The sequence below is a fragment of the Hemicordylus capensis genome, chromosome 5 (genome assembly GCF_027244095.1).
Source record: "Hemicordylus capensis ecotype Gifberg chromosome 5, rHemCap1.1.pri, whole genome shotgun sequence".
NCBI lineage: Eukaryota > Metazoa > Chordata > Lepidosauria > Squamata > Cordylidae > Hemicordylus > Hemicordylus capensis.
Window position 1 is genome coordinate 254,528,611 of NC_069661.1, and position 23,328 is coordinate 254,551,938.

Sequence of the window (23,328 nt, forward strand, 5' to 3'; positions counted from 1 at the left end):
GAGAGAAGTCACTTCCAGGCCCTCGAAGCACAAGAGATGTGTATTTAACCTCCTAAAGGCCAGCTTTACCCCTCTAGTGGTTAAGAAGCAGGCATAAATCTCTAGAGATCGAGAGATTCTGAGAAGGTTACAGATGAGCCAGCTGGGAGCCATTAGCAAAGCAGGTTGCTATTGACACGGCAACACAGGCAGCACCCAGCACATGGTGGCGAGCTTCCCAAACATTTGTGCACCTGCTGTGGATCTCTTTGCTCACACGGTTGCCATGATTCAAGGTCCCTGGGGCCTCCTGCCAAGGTTTGCTGCTTGTAAATACAAATCAAAAGTCGATTAAATAATTAAATAATTTGTTTTCCATGACAGTGTGAGACTGGGCCCATGGCCAGAAAAGATGGCGCCCCGCACACAACCCAGAGAAGTTTCCCAGCAATGTTTTCTTTATCTGGAACTTGCTCCTTTAACTACCCTGGATTTTCTTTAGCCAAATGATTTACACTTATTGTAAGGGGAAAAACTGTGTGTGGTAAGAGGTGATTTACAAAAGACATCTTTACAGCCCCCCAAAGACTCTCCCTTCTGCCTTTTCCATCTAATTTAGTGACAAAGGCATCAATTGTGCTCCTTGAAAGCAATGAGGATTCAGTTAGACAGCCAAGGGACCCTCAAAATGTAGCTTCCAGACAGCAGCCTCCCCCCTTTAACACACAAACACACACACACACACAATTTCTCAAGCCCATTGAGCAGGACAAATGAGTTGCCACAAAGGAACTAGAGAGGACTTTGGAAACATTCATTCTCCACCCTGAAGAGAGACAGACTCTTGGCTGCTTTCTCAAGCCACACAACAGAATGTCTCATAGATTTTTTTTTTAAGACACACATGTTTGCAAATGATGAAACATTATCCAAAATTTATAATTTTGTTCAGATCTGGAATGTGAAGCTGTGATTTCAAAATATGAGTGCTTCAGACTCTGGGGTGGTCTTCTCTAGATTGTGTTACTAGGCATCAAGAAAGCAATGTAATAAGCTGTGTTATACTACATACTGTTGCATATCATTATCATATACTGATAAGATAACCCACACCATTGCATGTCAGCTATCAAATACCAACTCTCAAGTATCAAGAGATAAGACCCAAATAACATGATTTGTCAAAACAGACACTGAATGTTTTCACAAAGGAATATGAGGTGGGGGTGTCAAGCTCATTTCAGCTGTGACTTGTTTCCTACAAAGAGATAAACATGCCTAACTCCATGGTTCTCTAACTGGGATCCCCAAACTGACTACAAGTTCAGCCATAACTGTCTTTGGCTATTGTCGCTGGGGATGATAGGAGTTGTAGTCCAAAATTTGGGGGACCCAAGGTTGAGCATTGCTGCATTATTCTATAGATTGGCTGTTTTTCTCAGCTGCTTATCGATGAACTTGTGGCAAAGAGAATATTGTGTTGCATTTTGATCCCCCCCCCAATATATACAATTACCTCACATATAAGAAAAAGATCTGTGAAGTGGTCCAAACAAACCTTTTTACCTAAAACACTTTTCTTTTGATCATATGACAAAGATCAATGCAGCCTTTTGAAAATCTGAAAATAACTGAAATGCAGCTATTACTTAAAACTGGTGTGCAATATTCAGCCCAAGAATGTTTGATTGTTAAAAAGCTGCCCCCAATTAAGTAGTCACAGATATTTTAAAGTACTTTAAACACAAACACATGGTAGGTGCCATTTTAGATAGTGTTGTTCTTACCTTCACTAATAGAAAGAAAGGTGTCAAGATGGTGCATGCACATCTTCCAAAAATAAAAACAATTATCTCGTAACTATGGTTTATATTCATATGCTGATTTAAATTCATAAGAATAATAGAACCTATGATTTCTTTACCTAAGCAACAACCCTAAGTTAAGATGACCTGGTGGATGCATGTTTCAGGCCAAGAGAAAGAAATCCCAAACTCTGCTGAGAATAGGAAAAGGAAGTGGAGGCCAAAACACACCCTAGTCAGCTACATTTCCATTTCCACGTATGCATCCCTCTCATCTGACGAGTCTCTCCTTAACCCAGGGATACTCAAACTTGGGTTCCCAGATGTTATTGGCCTACAATTCCCATCATCCCCTACTACAATGGCCAAAGACCATGTCACTAGGAATGATGGGAGTTCTTGGCCAACATCATCTGGGAACCCAAGTTTAAGAATCCCTGCCTCACCTGGTTTGTGGATCAGGCCGAGAGAGACAGGGCAGCACCTTTTAATGAGGAAATCCATTTCACAGCTAGATCTGGAAGCCAGTATCAAACACATCCAGGTAAAGTTCCTCGTGGAAGGACAGAGACAAAGCAGGAGCCAAGAAAAAAACTACAGCACCTCTCTGAAGTCAAGTTATTTATTTAACCATACAAATGCCTCCCCATTTCCAGTAAGCAAAAAGATTACATAGTCTCCGACTCTCCACATGCCTCCATGTTTGTTTCATCACTGATAACATTTTCCAGTGTCTAATGAAGCTGTTTCTTCCTCGCTTCAATCATGTCTACACTTCAGTCACAAACCCATTAGACTATAGCTCTCCCAAAGCAGCCATGAAACTTATATGAAAGCATAGCTAATAGAAAGGTATACAGTTCTAATTACTTAAGGATTGTGGTGGTTTTTGTTTTGTTTTTGAGAGGGGGGCCTCTAGCAATGAAATAATGTAGACAGACCCATTTTCCTCTTCAGGTAGTAGAGAGCCCAGCGAGCACCATTTCCTTTCTTCCCCACATAGCGGAACCTGGTATGACTTCATAGGGCAGAGGTTCTCAGCCTTGGTCCCCAGGTATTGGACTAAAACTCCCATCATTCCCAGCCAAAGTGGCCCAGGTGAACGGGAGTTATAGTCCAGCAACATTTGGGGGCCGGACTTTAAGAACCACTGATGTAGGGCTATGTTACTCAACTAAACTGCAAGGCTATCGGGAGGACTCTAAGCAGCGGCTGATCATAGCAACTGACAACACTCCAAGCTCAGGCGTTCCATCAACTTACGATATAGCATATGTGAGCAAATAGACGGTATAATAAGGACATGCAAACAGTAGAGGCAGATACAGGTGCAACACTGTTTGCATGCTATACTTCCGCAGGCATCAAAGTCTGTTCCGGAAACTGGCATACATGGAGATCAATCTTGTCCGTATCAGCAGTGCATGCACACATGTGTGCAGATTCCTAAAAGAAGTGTGGCATCCAAAAAGGCCAGCAACAGCTCCTCTGTACACCAATCTGATGTACATAATACTATAGCATACAAGAAGAGGCATTTCCTGGGATACACAGACATGGGAGCTTCCTCCAGCATTTGCCAACATTCAACATATGAACAGATGGATGCTCAATACAAGAATGAAAAGCAATCTCTTGGTTATGTATTGCTCAGACTGGCTTGTAAACATGGAGTTATGTATAAATATGTGTAAACATAGAGGACACTTAAACAAAGTCTAATATACACCCCCTCAAAAAAATTACATACATCCAAGTGTACTAAGAGCAGAATAAATGATCAGCATGAGGTGCTACACATTATTTAAACACTCTGTATATGTACAAGTTGTTACTAATGAAGTTGTCAGAAACTGTCCAAGTTGGGATCCTGCACCTTTCATAGCTATTGTAGGAAGAAATTTCACGGCTTTTCCAAATAAGGTAACAGGAAAATGAGCACTCCCTCCTAACCCTGCACCAAATGAACTGGACCCCTCTTTAGGACAGAAACTGGATACTTTTAGAACTTCTCTCCAGTTTAAAATACCATTTGATTAAGAAACCAACTTCACAGATGCCTTGCATTAGCACAGCTTATTCTGTCGCTGAAGGTCAGTGTCTCAACTTAGTGAAATTTCAAGCATGAATTGTCATTTCAGAATCAAACCACACTTTGGGAGTAACTGCTAATCTAACACTGGATTGGTCTCTCTCTTGCCCCAGATCAGAGACTTTGGGAAACATGCACATCACTAACTAACTAATTCTGAAGTCAGGAAAAAAATAATTCTGAAATCCTGAACTGACAAGGCTTCCTCTAAAATAACCCTGGGAAATGTGGAAGTGACATGCTAGACCCCTCCATAAAACTCTCAGAATTCTTTAGCAGGAAGTTGTGCTTGTAAGGGCAAAACCCATGACTTTCCCTGTGCTTCTGTTTAGATATTTCGCCAATTCTGTTGGCGGGGAGAATGGCAGCATTCTGCAAGGTAAATCCTAGAAATGGAGAGGTCTTTCCAGCATGATGTGGGAAATGTTTGTCCCATTGATGGAATGGCTTGGTTCCAATGTAACCAGGGTCTGTTTTACGTACTTAGAAGTATATTTGGACAACAGCATTTACCTCAGGGGTGACTTTCAGAGCAATACACATTCTCTGGGCATATATATGTTGCTCCTCAGTAGGGATGTGCATGAAACAGATTTTGTTTTGTTGCGAGCTCAAAACAAAACACAGACGGACGAAACATTTCATTGACACAGTGGTCGGTCTGGTTGTTTTGATGCAACAAAACTGGAAATGTTTCAACCACAGGGAAGAATGGGGAAACTCAAAACACCTCATTGTTCCTCATAGGTAGCTCCTAGGGACACCAAAGTGGGTTAGGTGGTAGGGCATGATGGATGCTACCTACCACCCAACCCACAAAAGAAATGGGTAAGCAGGCGATTTTAAACACATTTTTAACCTTTCCCCCAAACCCCCATAGGATTGCAAGCCAGTGCCAGAAAACCAGTCAGCAAGGGAAAAACAGGCCTCCAAAATGGCGCTCAAAATGTTGAAAGACTTTTAATCGAAACAGGGTTGTTTTGTTCTGAGCTCAAAACAGACTCTTTATTTAAAGGGCATTTTGTTTTGAGCTCAAGACACTCAGAACAGCCTGTTTCAAGTCGAAATGTTTCAACGTCGAAACGTTTTGCACACCCCTACACCTCAGCAAACAGACAACAGACTTGCTTGAGAAATAACAGCTAACCATGACTGAGGTGGTATGAACAAGTCTCAGGCTTGTGCATTCCAGTATTCCCTCTAACAGAGATTCCCAGATGTTGTTGACCACAACTCCCAGAATCCCCAGCTGCAATGGCTTTTTCTTGGGGATTCTGGGAGTTGTCGTCAACAACATCTGAGAATCCCTGTTAGAGGAAACAATGGTGTGCTCCCTCCATCCCTCACACAATTGAATTCCTCCTATACTTCCTCTTCTTCAGCACACCATGGCTTACCTGCAAACCAGAGCTGGAAGGCACAGAAACTGGTTTCCAAGCATGGTTTGCCGCAAAAGAGGAAGTGCAAGAGGGAACTGGAGTGCATGAGGTGAGGGGAAGCTTATGAGCGCAAGGCTCCTTCAAGAAATGCCAAACCACGATTAGCCATTATGTCTGAACCAAGCCCGTGTGCTTCCTGCTTGGACAGTGTACACTTGTGAATTGTTCTGAAAGTTACCCCTGAGGTAACTTGCTTGTGAAAACATGCTTATATACACACACCTTAGAGCATGGATTCCCAACCTGTGGTAGTCCAGATGCTGCTGAACCACAACTCCCACATCCCTAGCCACAATAAATTGTAGCTGAGGATGATAGGAGTTGTAGTTCAGCAACATCAGGACTACCGCAGGTTGAGAACCCTTGCCTTAAAGAATAGACTACAAAAGCCCTTTTCAGAAGCAGATTGTGGGCATTATCCTCTCCAAGAAACACTAACAGGACACAATCCATGCTCTGGAGTAGGGGTGCCTGACTTTGTCCTCAAATGATGTTAGACTACAACTCCTATCATCCCCAACCACAACAGCAGAAGGCCATTGTAGCTAGGGATGGTGGAAGTTGTACTCCAACAGCATCTAGAGATTCAAGCTTGGGTACCCCGCTCTGAAAAAAGTAACAAGCCACAGCAGTCAACGGGACCATTCAAGTGTTGCTGCTAGGTGGCCCTGCCTATTGGTGGCCTGCCTACCTACCACTGAAGGCCTTCCTTGTCGGGTTTAGAGAACAGGATAGACATACAGACAGACTGAGAGCGGTGTTGGATGTGACAATGCCAAGGAAAGGGGAAGCAGGAAATGTCTCATGCTTCAATTTTTTAGGCATTGTTGGAATATCCAAATAGATAGTTTCTGTTATAGTAGACTGCTGGCAGTTTCACTTTTATCTCATGCATTGTATGCAGTGTTATAGTTAAGGTGGGTGCCAGACAAGATGGCAGACACGAGGCTGTCACTGAAAATGGCATCCCCAACTTTTACCTCCCCTCCTCCCTGAATGTTAAGCACAACTTACCACATGACATGACGTCACCGTGCTGTGTATTTCCCTGACAATGCCAGTCAATGACATGGGGGGGGAGGTGGCGGCAAGCAGGGAAATTAAAAGCACTGGGTCTCTTCACACCATGAGCACTCCTAGACAATGCAGGAAAGAAGCAGACACAAGGATGCTGTTCTTAGCGGCAGTCCCGTGTCCAATGTGATTTCTAGTTTACTGCCCAAAGGCTCTCCTGGACTGTTGCAGAAAATAAATCAGGAGAAGTAGTTAACTTGAGAAAATAATACATTCATCAGTGGTGCAAAATATGGCCAATTTTGAAACACAGGAGTGTCAGGGAAATAGGGTGCAAGGACAACCCTTAGAAGGACCACGTTGGCATCCCTCTAAAAAGGCAACCACCTGCTGCATGAAACTGGGAGGCCCACTGAAAAACAACAGTCTATGGGACAAAATGAATGTGAACCAGGGGTTTGGGGCACCAGAATATGCATGGTAATCGAAAGAGATTTATGTAAACTGGGGTGGAATCCTGTTTCGCCCACAACAGGCAATGAAGTAACAATACAGTACTATCTAAAACAATTATCATCAAAAATTATTACAGATCATCCACTGATCTACTTTTGTGGACAAGCCTAAACTCAATCTCTTACTGGGGGGGAAGCAGGGCAAAGATGTAAACCACGGCTTCTCAATTTGGGCCCTAGATTATGTTGGACTACAACTCCCATCACCCGCCCCAGCCACAACAGCCAAAGGCTGTTGTTGCTGGGGATGATGGGAGTTGTAGTCCAACACATCTGAGACCCCAGTTTGAGAAACCATGGTATAAAATGAAGGAGCACTGAAGCCAAGAAATAAGCTTGCCCAAATAAAAATTTCTATCCTGACTGATGCCCAACAACCATCTAGACTTGTGATCTTCAATTCCTTGCAGCCCAGCACAATCCTTCTAAACTACTATAGAACACGTACACTGAAAAAGCCGAATAAAATCTGCTTCCACAAGGCCAAAATTGGGCCTTGTTCTCATTGGGATGGTAAACCCGGTGTCTGAGCCGTTTCAGTTCGGGCTGTACCATATCAGACTGTGGGGTGCGAGGAGCTCACATCATTCAACGCTCCTTTTTAGAAAAAGGCATCTTCTCTAGTTAGCTACACACTCCTTCCATCAACACCCAACTTCCAAAAAATTGGAGTGTGAGGGATGTGAGTAAAGGAAAACACCTAGAGATGTGTGGGTCTCCACACAAGCCAGGGCCAACAGTATTATACTTATACCTTTATATTCACAATGTTACTTCAGGATGGAAACTCAACACAAGCTTTTGTGCAGTGGATTATTCACCAAAACAGAGTAAATCCCAGTCAGTAACTCTACCGGGCACAGTGAACCCCAGTGCTCACTCCACAAGGCTGCAGGGGAACACATTTACCACAGAAAACACACACAGTATACATGTATGTGTGGTAACTTTCACCAGGTTAACATTTGGGACGTGGTTAATTTGGGCTAACCCATTTATGCTCTCAGGGTTTTTTCCAAGATGGCAGCCACATCATAAGGCCTAGGAAAAAGTTTACCCTGAATTCTTTGCTGTGTGAACCGCACAGCTTAACCATCACTGTTCACTGAGCACACAGCTGCTGTGTAGCCCTGACACATGGGACAATTATCAGACCAGTCTTGTGCAAAACCATGGCAGGTTTGTCGGAGTTCTGTCTGCTACTTCAGGGACCCCATCAGGTTTCCCCACTAAAGCAGGCTTCTTCATCTGCTTGGCATAGCCAAGATCAGCCATTTTTGTATTACAAAAACAGTCCCCCCCACCCCCACCACACTTCCATGAGAAGGTATCATCTATTGCTCTGCACCCTACAAAAACATTGATTTAAAAAAGTTCTTTTTTCCAGTGCAGAAGCCAGGAGCTTTCTGGGGGGTATTTCCAGTCACTCCTGCTTCTTCCCATCTTTCTTTTCTTTCGAGTCCAGCAGAGGCCTCAAGTTGCTCCAAACTTCTGTGTACATCAGAGTCCCCACAAAGACCAAAATGGTGCCTGTCCAGTGCCAGGTGGTGAAGGGGTTCCTGAAGTACAGAATGGAGAAGATAAGGCTGATGAATTTCCGCAATGTCACCACCAAAGTGACTGTCAGTGATGTGCACTCTGTGGTCAGGATGAAGACGCCTCGGATGCACACATATCTGAAGGAGGGGCAGAGTTAAGGGGAAAGAAAGAGGTATGCTCAGCAAGTCGGGGGGAGGAGGGAAACTAGTTGTATGCTTTGAACTATCACCATTAGATTGCAGGGCATATCGACATTATTATTACACTTTATATCCCGCTCTTCCTCCAAGGAGACCAGAGCGGTGTACTACATACTTAGGTTTCTCCTCACAAACACCCTGTGAAGTAGGTTAGGCTGAGAGAGAGGTGACTGGCCCAGAGTCACCCAGCTAGTTTCATGGCTGAATGGGGATTTGAACTCGGGTCTCCCCGGTCCTAGTCCAGCACTCTAGCCACTACACCACGCTGGCTCATGGAATTGAACAAGTTGTTCTAGTAAGAACTAATCAGCCTACTTTCCTTTCACTGTCTCTACAACTGAACTAAATTTGGCTCAATTTGAGGTCCACAAGTTAGATCTCTTGCACCTCAAATGTTCATGAGTCCGCCATCTTTGACTGGGCTGGATGACATCATCACAAACTATGCCATTGTGTCCCTACAACTATATCAAATTTGGTTCAAATAGGTTAAGTGGTTCACAAATTAGCCCACTTGTGCCTCAGATGTTCATGCAAGCTAAAATTGCATTTGCTTTTGTGCAGCTGCACTAGATTGTGGTCTCATGTCTAGACATGTAGGGGTCCTTTATGTACTGCAGGAGTAGTGAACTGCCCACCCACCTGACAAACATCATCTGCAAGTCAGGTACTCCACAATGATGCCCAGGATGCATGATCTCTCCCCTCCCCTCTTGAGAGGGGGGGGAAGCTTGAACATATGGGTTGTAGGCATCAGATGTAGGCGCGCGCACGCACGCGCACACACACACACACACACACACACACACACACACACACCATCTTCTATAAAGCTGGAGCAGGTGAAAATTCAGAAGAGTCAGAAAACGGACTCTTCAGCAAAATAAGCCAGACAGAGCTTGCTACACCCCAAAACACAAGTTTAACAGCCCACTCTCTGCAGCAGCCAGGCCTTCAGACATGTTCAAGAAGGATACTGAGTTATAATGTTCATGAGGAGGTAGAACCACATTATGGGCAAGCTCAGTCCAATCACAGGGACTTGGAATAGTTCTGCAAAGAAGGAGAGAGGAAGGTGAGAGACCCTCTGAAAATAGAGAACCCCGTTAGCAGCTTTGCAAGGAGTGAGCTGGGCTGTCACCTCCATCCTGCTTGTACCTGCCCTGCAGTGACCTTCAGTGCCCTGAAGAGTCACAAAACAACACATGCTTTTTCAACATATATTTTCAACCACAGCTTCCCCCTGCTATCGAGGGTCACAGTGTTTGTCTGAAGAGAGACATACTGTACTCATGGACAGATTCTCCCCATGAGTGGGATGACAATGAATGTTGGCATCCCACTCATGGGCAGAATACTATATGCTTCTGAGCACATCACCATGGGGACAGAGCTTCAGAGCATCCCCAGTTTCTATAACACCTGGCTAAAGGGCGAGAGGGAGTGGGCCAGGGGGGAGGGGGAGGGGCGAGAGGGAGTGGGTCGGAGGGGAGGGGGAGGGCAAGAGGGAGTGGGTCAGGGGGGAGGGCGTGGGGGAGGGGGAGGGGAACGGCAAGAGGGAGTGGGGTGGGGAAGGGCAGGACGGACTGGAGCAGGACGCTGAGAGGGAGGGGGAGGAAGGGCAAGAGAGTGGGGTGGGAGGGAGGGGAAGAGAGGCAAGAGTGTGGGGCAGAAGGGAGGGAGGGATAGTGGGGCAGGAAAGAGAAGGGAACAGCCAGCCCCAAAAAGCGAGCCGCAATAGCGGTCTACTAGCGCCCGTTAATTTAACGGGCTTAAATTCACTAGTCATGAAATAATCCATAATCCATCATCATCATCATCATATTTGCACTAGGCTTTTCAGACACTATCAGCACCCCATACTGTATAGCTTGCAACAACTGAAATCCAACTAAAATATTATTTATTACATTTGCTCACTATGGAATTCAAGGTGTCATACGTAGGATTCCAAAGGAGTGTCTCTTCCAGGCACTGGAATTCAAACAATGGCCAGCAGGTGAATTCTGAGAACCCCAAAAGTTGGCCATTAAGAAAATGCTGTTCCTTTTCTTCCTTGCTGTTTCTCCCTTGATGCCTCTGTTTTAAAAAGCAGAGGAGTTGGGAGAACTTCATCAGTCTGCAAGAAAGTGCTAACCAGACAGGCCAGGACTCAGTGGTAGAATATCAGCTTTGCATTCTAGGCTTCTCCAGTTAAAAGAAGACACGTTAGCACTTTTGGGAAAGGTTTTGCAAACTACTGCCAGCCCAAGTAGACCATGTTGAGCTAGATGGACCAACAGTCCAACTCGACTGAAGGCAACTCCATACCTGGCACAGTGGTGTTAACTATGCAGCACTCCTAACTTGGGGAAAAGGTGTGGCACCAAGGATGACAGTGGTAGTAAGAGCAGCTTAATGTCTATAAGAAGAAATGCCAGGACCTAGGCTGGGGGGCACTTGGCATTGCCTAGATGTTACATAAAATGTTAAAGTGGGGAGGGACCCTGGAGGTCTTCTAGTCCAACCTCCTTCTGTGCAACAGCCCTTCAGATACTTGAAGACAGCTCTTGTATTTCTCCTTGGTCTCCTCTTTTCCAGACTCGGCATATCCAGCTCCTTCAAGCATTTCTCACAGGACTTGGTTTGCAGACTCCTCACCATCTTTGTGGCCCTCCTCTGAACCTGTTCTAGTTCATGAAGTTGTCCATAACATGCAGGCCCAGAACTGGACACAGTATTCCAAATGAGGCTTGAGCAGTGCAGACCAGGGACTATTACTTCTTGCGATCTGGACACTATGCCTCTGTTAATGCAGCCTAGGATTGCATTCACTTTTTAGCAACTGTCTCACATCCGCCCTGGAAGAGCATTTTCTAAACCCTACATCTGTATGGAGGAGGCTGCTTGTGGCAACAGGAAAGCACTCCACAGAGAGGCATGTGGGAGGAGAGCTGGTCTTGTGGTAGCAAGCATGAATCGCCCCTTTGCTAAGCAGGGTCCATCCTGGTTTACATTTGAATGGGAGACTACATGGGAGCACTGTATTAGGGATTGGGGTTGCTCTGGGAAGAGCATCTGCATGTTTGCATGCAAAAGGTTCCAAGTTCCCTCCCTGGCAGCTTCTCCAAGGGAGTGCTGAGAGAGACCCCTGCCTGCAACCTTGGAAAAACCGTGGCCGGTCTGGGTAGACAATACTGAGCTAGATGGACCAAGGATCTGACTCGGTATATGGCTGTTCCATGCTGGCCTACCATGGCTCCCCTTGCACTCCCAAGCCTTGGCACACAAAGAGACAGTGAAGTCCCAGCTCAAATTAAGCCTTGGCTATTAAAGCTACAGCCAAGCAATGCCCAGATGATATCATCAGGCAAGTCCACTGGCCTGGAAATATGCACATTATCCAGAGGATTCAGAGAGGTGCATTGAGAGCTGGCTTTGTAGCCAGATCATTTTCACTGGTGCTCTGCTCTTGGAATGGCCCCACAGTATTATCTCACACCCGCCTTGTACTGAGGAAAGTGAGCCCGTTTCCTAGTAGTGTCCCTCAGCTGTCAGCTTCAATTGGCAGTGGCCCTCCGAGGTCTCAGGCTCTTCTCGACCCTGCTGCACCAGATCTTTTAGCTGGAGATGCTGTAGCAATCTGGCTCCTTCCATATGAAAAGTGCACACTTTTCTGACATGTCATGGCTGGCTGCCACAGTGTTGAGCGTTAGCATGCCAACAAGCCCATGGTACCGGTTTTCAGTGGAACAGGAGCACTCCCCACCACATCTTTATATGCAACGCCATAAACGCTTCTCGGTGAGCAAGGTCTGCCCACATGGTCCTCTGCCAGGGATCAGCAGATGGCAGCCTCAGAAACAGGAGGTTATTCAACAGCAATGATACGCTTAAGAGGATTTGGGAGGAAAAAATAAACCAGAACCAAGGTTTTCAGTCAAAAACAAAAACACACACCACCCTGTTTAGAGCGCTAGACTGTCCAACACACACAGCATTTCCTCCATCCTCTCCTGCAAATCCTTTCAAAGGTTCCTTTTATTTCATAGTAAGCAAGTAATTCACACAAGACCCTGCCTGCAGCAAGAAAGGTCTTGTTTTGACTTATTTAAGATGCTGTATTCAAGGACACAATTCATTTCAGTTTTTGCAAGCATTCCATACTGTATTTCAGAAAGGTGGTTATTTCAGAGGGAAAGAAGAATGGGAGATAATTCTTCTCCCCTGACTTAATGCTCTGCAACTCTAACCACCCAGATCCTCTTAATAATTCCCTTTTCCTTGTGGATTATTTTAATTCGTCATTGATCTTTGACAGATGCAACCACAAATTGTGGTTTCTCCTCTTTGTGAGTAGCACACTCACATCCCAGCCACACAACTTTGGCCCTCCAGCAGATTTTGGACTACAAATTCCATCAGCCTCAGCTACTGTGGCCAAGCCAGGGATGATGGGAATTGCAAGCTAACAACAGCTGGAAGGCCCAAGATGCGCAGCCCAGCTTACACCCCTTATCTATTTAGAGCAGGGGTTCCCTCTAAACCCTGCTTGGCTGCTGTGGTTGGAGGTGATGGGCGCTGTAGTCCTACAACAGCTAGGGACCCAAGATTGGGGACTCCTGGTTTAGAGAATTTATATGTTGCGCTTTAGACAAGAAGGCCCCCAGAACAGCGGATACATTTGAAATTAAAAAGTAATCCAAATGCATTTTTAAAAGACTACCCAGGTGGGAGCAAACTCCTGGGAAACTTCATTTCAGCAACCCTGGGGCCTTTCCAGACCTGAAATTAGACTTTTAAAGTGCTTCTGCATTAAATTTGGGACACGTGCAGAGTCCAAGACCTCACCCCGCACCCCCCGCCACCACCAAGACAAATAAAAGACAAAATCGGAACAGAGGACATCTGCACAGCTCTTCTTCAAAACTGGAGACTCAATATGGGTAAGCTATTCTCATGTTAGCTAGCAATGTGGCATTGGGTGAACACGTAGAGTACAAGGCAATATAAGTATAAGGGGGACCTTGATACACCTCACCCTTGAGACAGAGGGCAGGAACTTACCCAGAATGACTAGACTATTCCCAGAGCCCATTAACTCAGTTACCACAGATTCTGAAAAGTTGCTTTGCAGGTAGAGTGAATCTCTCTACTCTCCCAGCAGCACCGTTGCATCTAATGGTACAAGTGTGTCATATAATACAGTGCTGAACTCCAGCACAGGACAAGTAAAACCACCCAGGGGAAAGAATGCGAGGCTGGGGGCATTCTGCGGGCGCCTTTGTGTACAGGACAGTGGTGGGAAAACATCAACTTACCAGTCTGGCTGAAGAACACTGCATGCCTGTAGATATCAGGAGCCAGCAGCAGGAAGCCAGGGATGGGGAGTGCGTGCTGTCAGAAGGAAATCCAAGGCAACATTTCAGAGGGGAGAATCTGCAGAGGTCTTGGCCTCTGAGGAAGCAGCCAGCATTTCCCACCATCCATGCAAACAAACAACCATCTCTCAGAAGCTACTCAGGATCACTTTTAGATCAGAGAATTGTGCTAGGGATGGTTTTGATCATTCTCACAGACTGTGGGGAGGAAAGCATTTCCAAGCCTCAGTAATAAGGCAGACTAACATAGAGTTGCATCTGCAAATAAAAATGTTGGTTTTTTCCAAACTGGATCATATGAGTGGCCATACTCCAGGCTCCCATGAAACAGACTCCTACACCAAATGGCAACATTACTTTTAAATTCTTCCCCGTTTAAAGATTATAATGGGCACATACATAATAAAACTCAGATTTCTCCTTCCATCATTGCACTGTGGCTAAAACATGTTGGACTGGGGAGACCTGAGCCAGGATCTCCATACAACCAGGATAGCTTTAGGCAAGTCACTCTAGCCCTCTTCATATTTCACCCCCAGCAACACACTCTGAAGTCCCACTTCTGTCCACAGTTTCAGCATTTGTCTTTGCAGACAACCGCAGTAACAGTGGAGGGTGGAGCAGTAGGTGGTACACTCCAGGGAACACTTCGGGTTAGGGGGACTTTGAATATTTGAATTATTCTCCCTGCCAAAAAGAAAAGAACCAACATGACACTTTTTGCACATAGCATTTTATATAAGTGTTCTCCCTTAAAAGCTTTTTAAAAAACATTTAAGTAGTTTTTCCCATAAAGGAGCATTCAAACATGCAACAGTCCTTCCAACCTACAGCCTAAAGTGGTACAGTCCAGACAGAACACTACCACTGTATTCCTCAGAATATATGGATCTAGGCTTTATATATGGATGGATGCTTTAATGACAACAATTCCAGCAGCATGTCTATGGTTTTCCTGCTCATATCCTCCAAATGTAGTGCACATATGATCGATCAGTTTAACTTCTACAAAGTAATCTTTTAAAAATCTTTTTTAAACCCAACTGCCTCATGAAAAGTCTCCCAGCTGCTTACATTGTAGAAGAGGGCTTCCTTGGAGTGCTTGCCAAATTCTTTATAGAGGGTCTCCTGGAAAATCCCCATCCGAGCTGACATGAGGAGGGCGAAGGTCAGTGCAGCAATACCTGGAACAAAAAGGCAGCATGAACACATGCTGTCCCTGCCACACACAATGACTATGAAATAGTTATGTGTTGGTGGATTACAACTCCCATCATCCACATGGCTGAGAATGATGGGAGCTGTAGTCTACTTGGGGACCCAGGATTGAGAAAGCTTGTAAAGACTTGGCTTTTTACCCAGGCTTTTACATAATTGTTTTTACTGCTGCTTCTGTGTGTTTTTATCTGTTGTATTGTTTTTATGCCTGTTTTTATATGTTTTTATATTTTTTGCTTGATGTTTTTATTGCCTTTTAATTGTATGTTTTAACTTTTGTAAACCGCCTTGGGGTTTTCTTTTAACGAAAGGCGGTATATAAATGTAAAAATAAAATAAAATAAATAAAATAAATAAATAAACCCCTGCCTTAAATAGTTCCAGCTACTTTTTATTTTTATAACTACTTTTCACAGGTTGAAAATTAAAACATCAAACATCTCTTGTTGGTATGACAAGAGATCAAACAGCATGGCTTACTGGACTTTAGAATTTACTTTGCTCAAAGAACATTTTGGAAGGATCCTTAATTAAGACTCTAACCCCACCCAATACATATCTGTAAATAATCTAAACCGGCCTGTAAATAGCATACGCCGTGTAGACTTTCCTATCCCTCTGGAGCAACTTCGCTCTTCCTGGGCCAAGCGGCATATTCTAAGTGCAGCCAGTTCCCTTACAAATGTTATATCCTGAGCATGTCCCTAGCCGTAAGGATATAAAGAGAGATGCCACCCCCTCTACTGGTAATTAGAAGTAGGTCTGTATTCTTCTTGGTGACTGATCTGGTATTTCTATTGGGATTTATACAGAGTCTTCATTAGGATAATGAATTATTAAATAATAAATTAATTATTATTAGTAGTTAAACCAGTAATTACCTGTCAACAGAAGTAGATTAACTATGTAATTTGACCGACTTTTCATGAAGTAGTTTTTATTTGTTTGTTTATTTGATTTATATACTGCCCTTCCTAAAGTGGTTCAGGGCAGTTTAAACTAAAATAAACACACACATAATTAAAAATCAAGCCATTTAAAAGCAGATTAAAATTAAAAATTAAAACTAAATTATCATTAAAAGCCAGGTTTAAAAGATAGGTCTGAGGATCTCCTGAAGGCCTCCAGTAAAGATAGCTACATATCTCATATCTACAGGGAGCAAGTTCCACACCCTAGGGGCAACAAGGAAGGCCTGATCCCAGGTCGCCACCAGATGAACCAGTGGCACCCAAAGACAGACCCCTCCTAATGATCTCAGTGAGCAGTGGGGATCTTGTAGAGAAAGGCGCTCTCTCAGGGAACCTGGACTTAAGTCATTCAGGGCTTTAAAGGAAACAACCAGCACTTTGTACTTTGCCCAGAAACATACTGGCAGCCAGTGCAACTGTTTAAGAACAGGCATAACCTGGTCACTCAGTGATACCCCAGAGATCAATCTGTCTGCTGCATTTTGGACTAGCTGAAGTTTCTGAACTAAGTACAAAGGCAGCCCTACATGAAGTGCATTGCAGTAGTCCAACCTGGAGGTTACCAGCTAGTATACCACTGTTTTCAACTACAGGAAAATCAATTCATTCAAAGTGAATTACCATTCAACTACATGAAAAGTACGTGTGGTCTACGTATTGTCCATCAGCAGTAACCCATCTACCACAAATTCCTATGGTAGTTATTTGAGGCAGAGAGAGAGAGAGAGAGAGAGCGCACTATGGCATAGCTGCACTACCTGGTTACCTAGAGGCAATTTCAACTCATCATAGGTGATCAGGCAGGTGACTATTTGCAAGCCTGGATTAGTTAAAAGGCTGCTTGCATACTTTGTTATTTAGAAGAAAATAAGGGATGGAAAATCCATTTTTAAAGAGGTGAAAACACTCTAAGGAAGAAGGTGAGCATACATCGACATAGGTGTATGTTTTGCTGCAAACTTGCAGAATTTGTTTCCACCTTGGTACCCAGAACACCTCATTAGAAAACTGAGTCAGTGACAGACCTAGCAGCCACCAAAGGAAAGCAGAGACACCATCTTCATCTTCACCTGTGCTCGACATGGACGTCTAGAGAAGTCAAAGGGAGAGAGAAAGAGAGATAATTTCAGCCTTTGCAAGTCTGCATTTCCCCTACAAAATCCTGTCTTGACAAGGCCCACCTTGACATGAATGATTTCATGTCAGAAAAACAAAATGTGCAAAGCAAAAAAATTTGTACAAGAAGTGTCCAGCAGGGCACACACTATCTCTAGACAGCAGTCCAAGAGCCAGAACTGTATTTTGCCAAATTGACCCCATCACGGATGGCCAGTTTCTATAACAGAATGGTTCCCATTTCACAGTAGAGGATGTGCAGCCACAGAGTATGTCGCTGGGATGCTCCATACAAAATCCAAACTGAAAAGCATTACTGAAGTGCAAATTCTCACATACTTGCACATTTCCGGCCCTCCTTTTTTACACAAATGGGCAAACTTATATATTTAGATATATGTCACCATTCTACATATATGAATCCATGGTGACCTACAAAAGAAGTCAATAAAAGACACAAAACTACAAACACTATAATATACAATACTATACTATTAAACAAATTAACCTCTAAACTCATAGGAAAGCAGGAAAAGCTGTAGTCATTAAAACAGGGCAGTCAAACAAAGCATATATAAAATTAGGGGAAAGCCTGTTGGAATAAAAAAAGTCTTCAACTTTAGTTTCAAATTAAACAGGCAGGGGCAAGCCTAAAATCAAGCAGCAGCGAGTTCCAGAGGACTGGGGTCACCGCTGAGATAGTTTGCTCATGCGTCATCAACAGTTGTTCTTCAGATGGTGGCAGGATTCGCAGGAGAGCTTCTCTACACAATTTCACAGACTGGGCAGAACTAGAGAAGGCGGCCCTAGGTACCTCGGCCCTAAGCCGTTAAAGGCTTTAAAGGTCAAAACCAGTTTCTCTGGTATATCAAATTAACTCAGCACAGCTACATTAATAAAACTCTGCTTTGAAAGAGATGCGAAAATGTTCCTAGGAAGAGAGGAGGTTTTATAACATCTAATCCATGCCGGGCATATCAACCAACATGCTGCAGCCTGGTAGAACAACTGGATTGTGGGCTCACCAGGGTCCAGTCAAAATGACTTGTGGGGCCGCATTCAGCCTGCTTGCTGCTCACCCCATCACAAGGAATCAGATGGAGTCTGGATGCTGCCTGCAGACTGCCAGCTACCCATCTCTGCTCTACATATTGAATATCCAGTTTTAGGCCAGGGAGGTGGGTGATCATGTTTCTGACTGTATTTTGCATGCAAGGTTAAGTAAATTTATTATGACAATTGGTCATAATGTAACATCAAACACAACATTAAAAACATAAAATATAACATAAGTATAACATAATGTAAAAAGAAAAAACTCTTACTAACATACAATTGAACAAGTTGTTCTAGTAAGAACTAATCAGCCTACTTTCCTTTCACTGTCTGTACAATTGGACGAAATTTGGTTCAGATCGAAGTCCGCAAGTTAGATCTCTTGCACCTCAAATGTCCATGAGTCCACCATCCTTGATTGGGGTGGATGACAGGTCTCCCTATGTGGCCCTACAGCTGTACCAAATTTGGTTGAAATCAATTAAGTGGTTCACAAATTAGCCCACGTGCCCCAGATGTTCATGTGGCCACCATCTTGGAGTGGACGACATCATCATCACACCACAACATTATGGCATCCCTGTGTGTCCCTACAGCTGTAGCAAATTTGGTTCAAATCAAATGGTTCACAAGTTAGCCCACTTGTGCCTCAAAACTTTATGCATCTGCTATCTTGGATCAGGGTGAATGACATCACAAACTATGCCATTGAGGTGTCCCTATGTGTCCCTACAACTGTATCCGATTTGATTTATATTGGTCCAGGCGTTGCAAAGTTGATGGGCGGGGGACACACGGATGAACACACACACAGACTGCCGGGTGATCTCATAAGCCTACTAGAAAGTAGGCTAAAAATAATGTTCTAAAATACCTCTTTGCAGTTACATCAATAAATGTAGCATATAGAGTAAGACTAGACCTAAAACTACAATTTAGAAGGTGGCTCAGTAGATATAAACCTCTGTTTGAAAGACAATAATGCAAAATTAGCAACTTGGTAGCTAACGTATGGAATCACATCAGTAAGAAGGTAGTTTAAACATTCCACATCGGAGTCCTTAAATTTATCATTAATCGGCCACAGCATTTTTTCCCTTATCACATCATAAAAAAGGGCAGTGTAGAACATAAGGGATAATGTCCTCCGCTTGCCCTGAACCCCAAGAGGTTTTTGCATGCAAGTGGGAAAGGGTTACGTGCGTGTCAGACAGCTACCAAGATCCTGGGGGGGAGAGAGAGGGAACATCCCAGTTCTTACCACTTGTTTTGCAGACATGAAGGTGCAGGTGAAGATCCCCAAAGACACCAGGGCTATGGACGTGTATTTGAAGATACTGTACCTGTGAAGGAGGAAGACAGGGAGGTTTCAGCAAGTCTGGGCCAATCCAGAGTAATGCAACAATCCCACCAGATCCTAAGCATCGGGTGGCTGTGTCAGTGTACAGGACAGTTGCGGGATGGGGATTGCCAGTACAAGAATCCTACATTGCCCTACCAAACAGGTACATAAACATTAAACCTCCCTTAACCGAGCCAGACCCACGGCCCACCTAGACCAGCTCTGACTGGCAACGGCTCTCCATGAGACTCTCTAGGGAAAGCACATGTTCTGACAGTAACTCCTCCCTCTGGTAATGCCATCTGGCTCCCAGGACTTCATGCATGCTCTCAGTTCTTGTTCAAGACTGGCCCGATCACTAGTTGACCTAAGCAGACTGCCTAAGGCAGGCCTTTGAAAATAGCAGCAAAGAGGGTGCCAGTGTGGTTTGGTGGATCGCACAATAGTCTGTAACTAGGGGCCAATGGGAATAATCTGGCTGGCTTCCAGTAGAACCTCCATCCACCTGTGGCTTTTTAGAGGCGGAATAGCACCATCAAATCCCAGCTGACCTCCCCACTTCAAGGAGAAAACACACAAGGCTTAACTACTAGAGTGAGGACTGAGCTCCGGAACTTGTTTTCTTCTGCAGGATTCTGCTCCAGAGCATGTGAAGCAGTAAAAAGAGAATGAATCTCAACAGCTGCAACCAGCTCTAGATTAGCAGGAAAGGGCTTCTGAGTATTACAACATTACTACAACAAATATTTTATATACCGCTTTTCAACAAATGTTTCCAAAGCGGTTCACATAGAGAAATAATAAATAAATAAAATTGATCCCCGCTGTCCTGGGGGGTGGATAGGACCAGTTGCTCTCCCCCTCCCAGATAAAAAGAACCACCACTTTTAAAAGGCCCCTCTTTGTCCAGCTAGCAGGCGATTAGAGGGTGCAAGTTCTAAGCAGAAGTTCTAAGTAGCTCTCTTTCAATCCCTCATGAGATTAAGCTCCACCTGACCAACTTGTCGATCAGATCTTGGGGGAGACAAAGTCACACCTCTGAACTGCTGCCATGCAGACTTCAGCCACTTCCACATTTGCCTGGATCAAAGATAACTCTACATTTATACAGGTTATACCTGCATCTACCTGGAAGGAAGAAGGCTCTAAACTTAAGATGGTCCCCTGATTTCTAACATAAACAAACTTGAAAAAACCTAAGTCTTGGATTCAGGTCAATGTGGTATTCTTTTAAACCAGGAGTTCCCAACAAGGGCATAGGGACGATGGCACAAGGAGGGACAATGGTCCTCCGGCCACCAAGCTCTGCAGGGACCGCAAAGGCATGCCCTCGCCAAGGGCGTCCCTTTACCCCTCCTGCACTCAGCTGGTGAATGAAGCACTCACTGGCTGGGAGCATAAAGAACGCCCCTCTCCACCCCAGCCAGTGTTGCTGGAGAGGAAGAGAGGAGCTCGCTGACTGGGAACTCCTTTCCCTGCCTCTTCGAGAGAGCAGGGAAAGAAGCAACCAGTCAGCGATTCCATGAACCGCTAACTGGGAAAGGAAAACTCTGCCAAGGCTGACCGACAACAACCTCAGCATTGGCCCTGCCCCCTTGTGGCTGATGTCAGACTTTGTCATCCAGCCGCAGCCAAATTCCCTACAGTCCTGGTTCCTAAGCTTGGGTCCCCAGATGTTGTTGGACTACATCTCAGTCACTGAGGCTGGGAGTGATGGAAGCTGTAGTCCAATAATACTGGCAGACCCACGGATGAGAGCCCCTGGCTTAAGCTACGGTACAAGGCAGACTGTGGTCCCAACTTACCTTTTCTTCAAGATAATGATGCCCAGAGCCATGTTCGCTATCAAAGATCCCTGAAACGGAGGGGCAGTCAGAAGTGAAATGGAAAGAAAAAGAAAACGTGTTAACAATGATTTAATGCATGATTGACCCTGGATAAATTGCGGCCGAGGATGGTGGGCATTGCAGTTCGGCAAAAGCTGGAGAGCCTGAGGCTGGCCACCCTTGATTTGATAACTAGCAAAAGGCCCATTGTTACGACAAGGGGTGTGAGAACATCTACAGCAGGCCTGCTCAACTTAGGCCCCTCAGCTGTTTTGGGGCTACAACTCCCATAATCCCCAGCCACAGCAGTCAATAGCCAGGGATGATGGGAGTTGTAGGCCAACATCTGCAGGAGGGACGAATTTGAGCAGCCCTGATCTACAGCAAGGACCTGGAAGGGGTAAAGGGAGGGATGCAGGGTAACCATGACAAACACTGCATCACTTGTGTGAACTCTGTCAGTAAGGACCAAGCTGCCCAGTGCCAGGAGTGAAGGACAGAATTTTCCCTCACTTCAAAGTGCCCCCAGAGCCAGACATTTGCTTTTTCCCATAGGAGAACATGTCAACCATTCACTGGCCCTGGAGAAAGTACAGGGTCACCTGGAAACATGAGAAGAGTGGGGAAGGGGGTGAACTCCAGCCGCTGAGATTCAAGGACCCCCTCCTAGGTCCTGCTTCTCATTTCTACATCATCTAGGTCAGGAGTAGGCAACCTTGGCTCTCCAGTGGTTGCCGAACGACAACTCCCATAATCCCCAGCCACAATAACTTGTGGCTTGGAATTATGGGAGTTGTAATTTGGTGACAGCTGGAGAGCCAACGTTACCTACCCCTGACCTAGGTGCTGCAGCACTAATGCAGGACTAGACACAACAGGCTGAAATTCCCAGGCAACAGATTTGGACTTGCCCGGGAAGTATTTCCTAACAGTAAGAGCTATTCAGCAACGGAACAGTCTCCCATGCTCAGTGGCATCCTCTCCTTCACTGGAGGTTTTCAAACAGAGGCTGGACAGGCATCTGCCAGGAATGCTGTAGCACTTTCCTGCACTGAGCAGGGGGTTGTACTAAAAGACCCCCAAGGTCCCTTCCAGCTCTAAGATGCTATGATTCCACATCACAGACATAGCATAGACAGCTGTGCCTAGGCACAGGAACCCCTTCCCCAAGGCCCTGATACTGCAGACATTTCACTGAGTCTGCTGATGTTTTGGTCATAGCCAAGTTGTTCACTGGACCCTCTTGCTTCCCCGTGGCTATTTCGTGCTAATGCTGCATCTGTGTTTTGAGTTATGCAATGCTGGTTTGATTTTTAACTGCAAGCTGCAATTGATTCCTGCAGGATCAAGCCCAAGGCCCATCAAGTCCAGCATCCTTTCCCCCACAGTGGTCCACCAGATGCCTCTGGGAAGCATCTGGTGGACCACTGTGAGCAACAATAGGGGCAACAGATGAAGGCATGTCCTCTCTCTCCTGGTGTTGCTCCCCTGCAACTGGTATGCAAAGGCATCCTGCCTCAGAAGTAGCCTGTAGCCTGTCAAACTCCCTACTTCCTTTTGTGGTTCCTAAATTTCCTGGCAATCAATTTCATGAACTTAAGTACATAAGAACAGCCCTGTTGAATCAGGCCCAAGGCCCATCTAGTCCAGCATCCTGTTTCACACAGTGGCTCACCAGATGCCACTGGAAGCCCACAGGCAGGAGCTGAGGGCATGCCCTCTTTCCTGCTGTTACTCCACTGCAACTGGTACTCGGAGGCATCCTGCCTTTGAGGCTGGAGGTGGCTCTCCAACTAGTAGCTGCTGATAGACCTCTCCTCCATGAAGTTAATAATGATAATAATAATAATGATAGA

The 23,328-nt window shown here is 45.0% G+C and overlaps 1 protein-coding gene across 1 annotated transcript in view; it reads right to left on the reverse strand.

The window, feature by feature from the left end:
* Positions 1-2,392: 2,392 nt before the first annotated feature.
* The window catches only part of SLC35B4 (solute carrier family 35 member B4), a 35,086-nt gene continuing 14,150 nt past the window's right edge, over positions 2,393-23,328 (reverse strand). The window contains exons 4-10 of the mRNA XM_053255631.1: positions 21,452-21,501; positions 19,566-19,647; positions 17,158-17,221; positions 15,018-15,127; positions 13,884-13,959; positions 9,561-9,636; positions 2,393-8,520 (exon numbers count right to left, since the gene is read on the reverse strand). Of these exons, the coding sequence (XP_053111606.1) occupies positions 8,268-8,520; positions 9,561-9,636; positions 13,884-13,959; positions 15,018-15,127; positions 17,158-17,221; positions 19,566-19,647; positions 21,452-21,501 (711 nt within the window). The 3' untranslated portion in view covers positions 2,393-8,267. The remainder of the gene's footprint in view (positions 8,521-9,560; positions 9,637-13,883; positions 13,960-15,017; positions 15,128-17,157; positions 17,222-19,565; positions 19,648-21,451; positions 21,502-23,328) is intronic.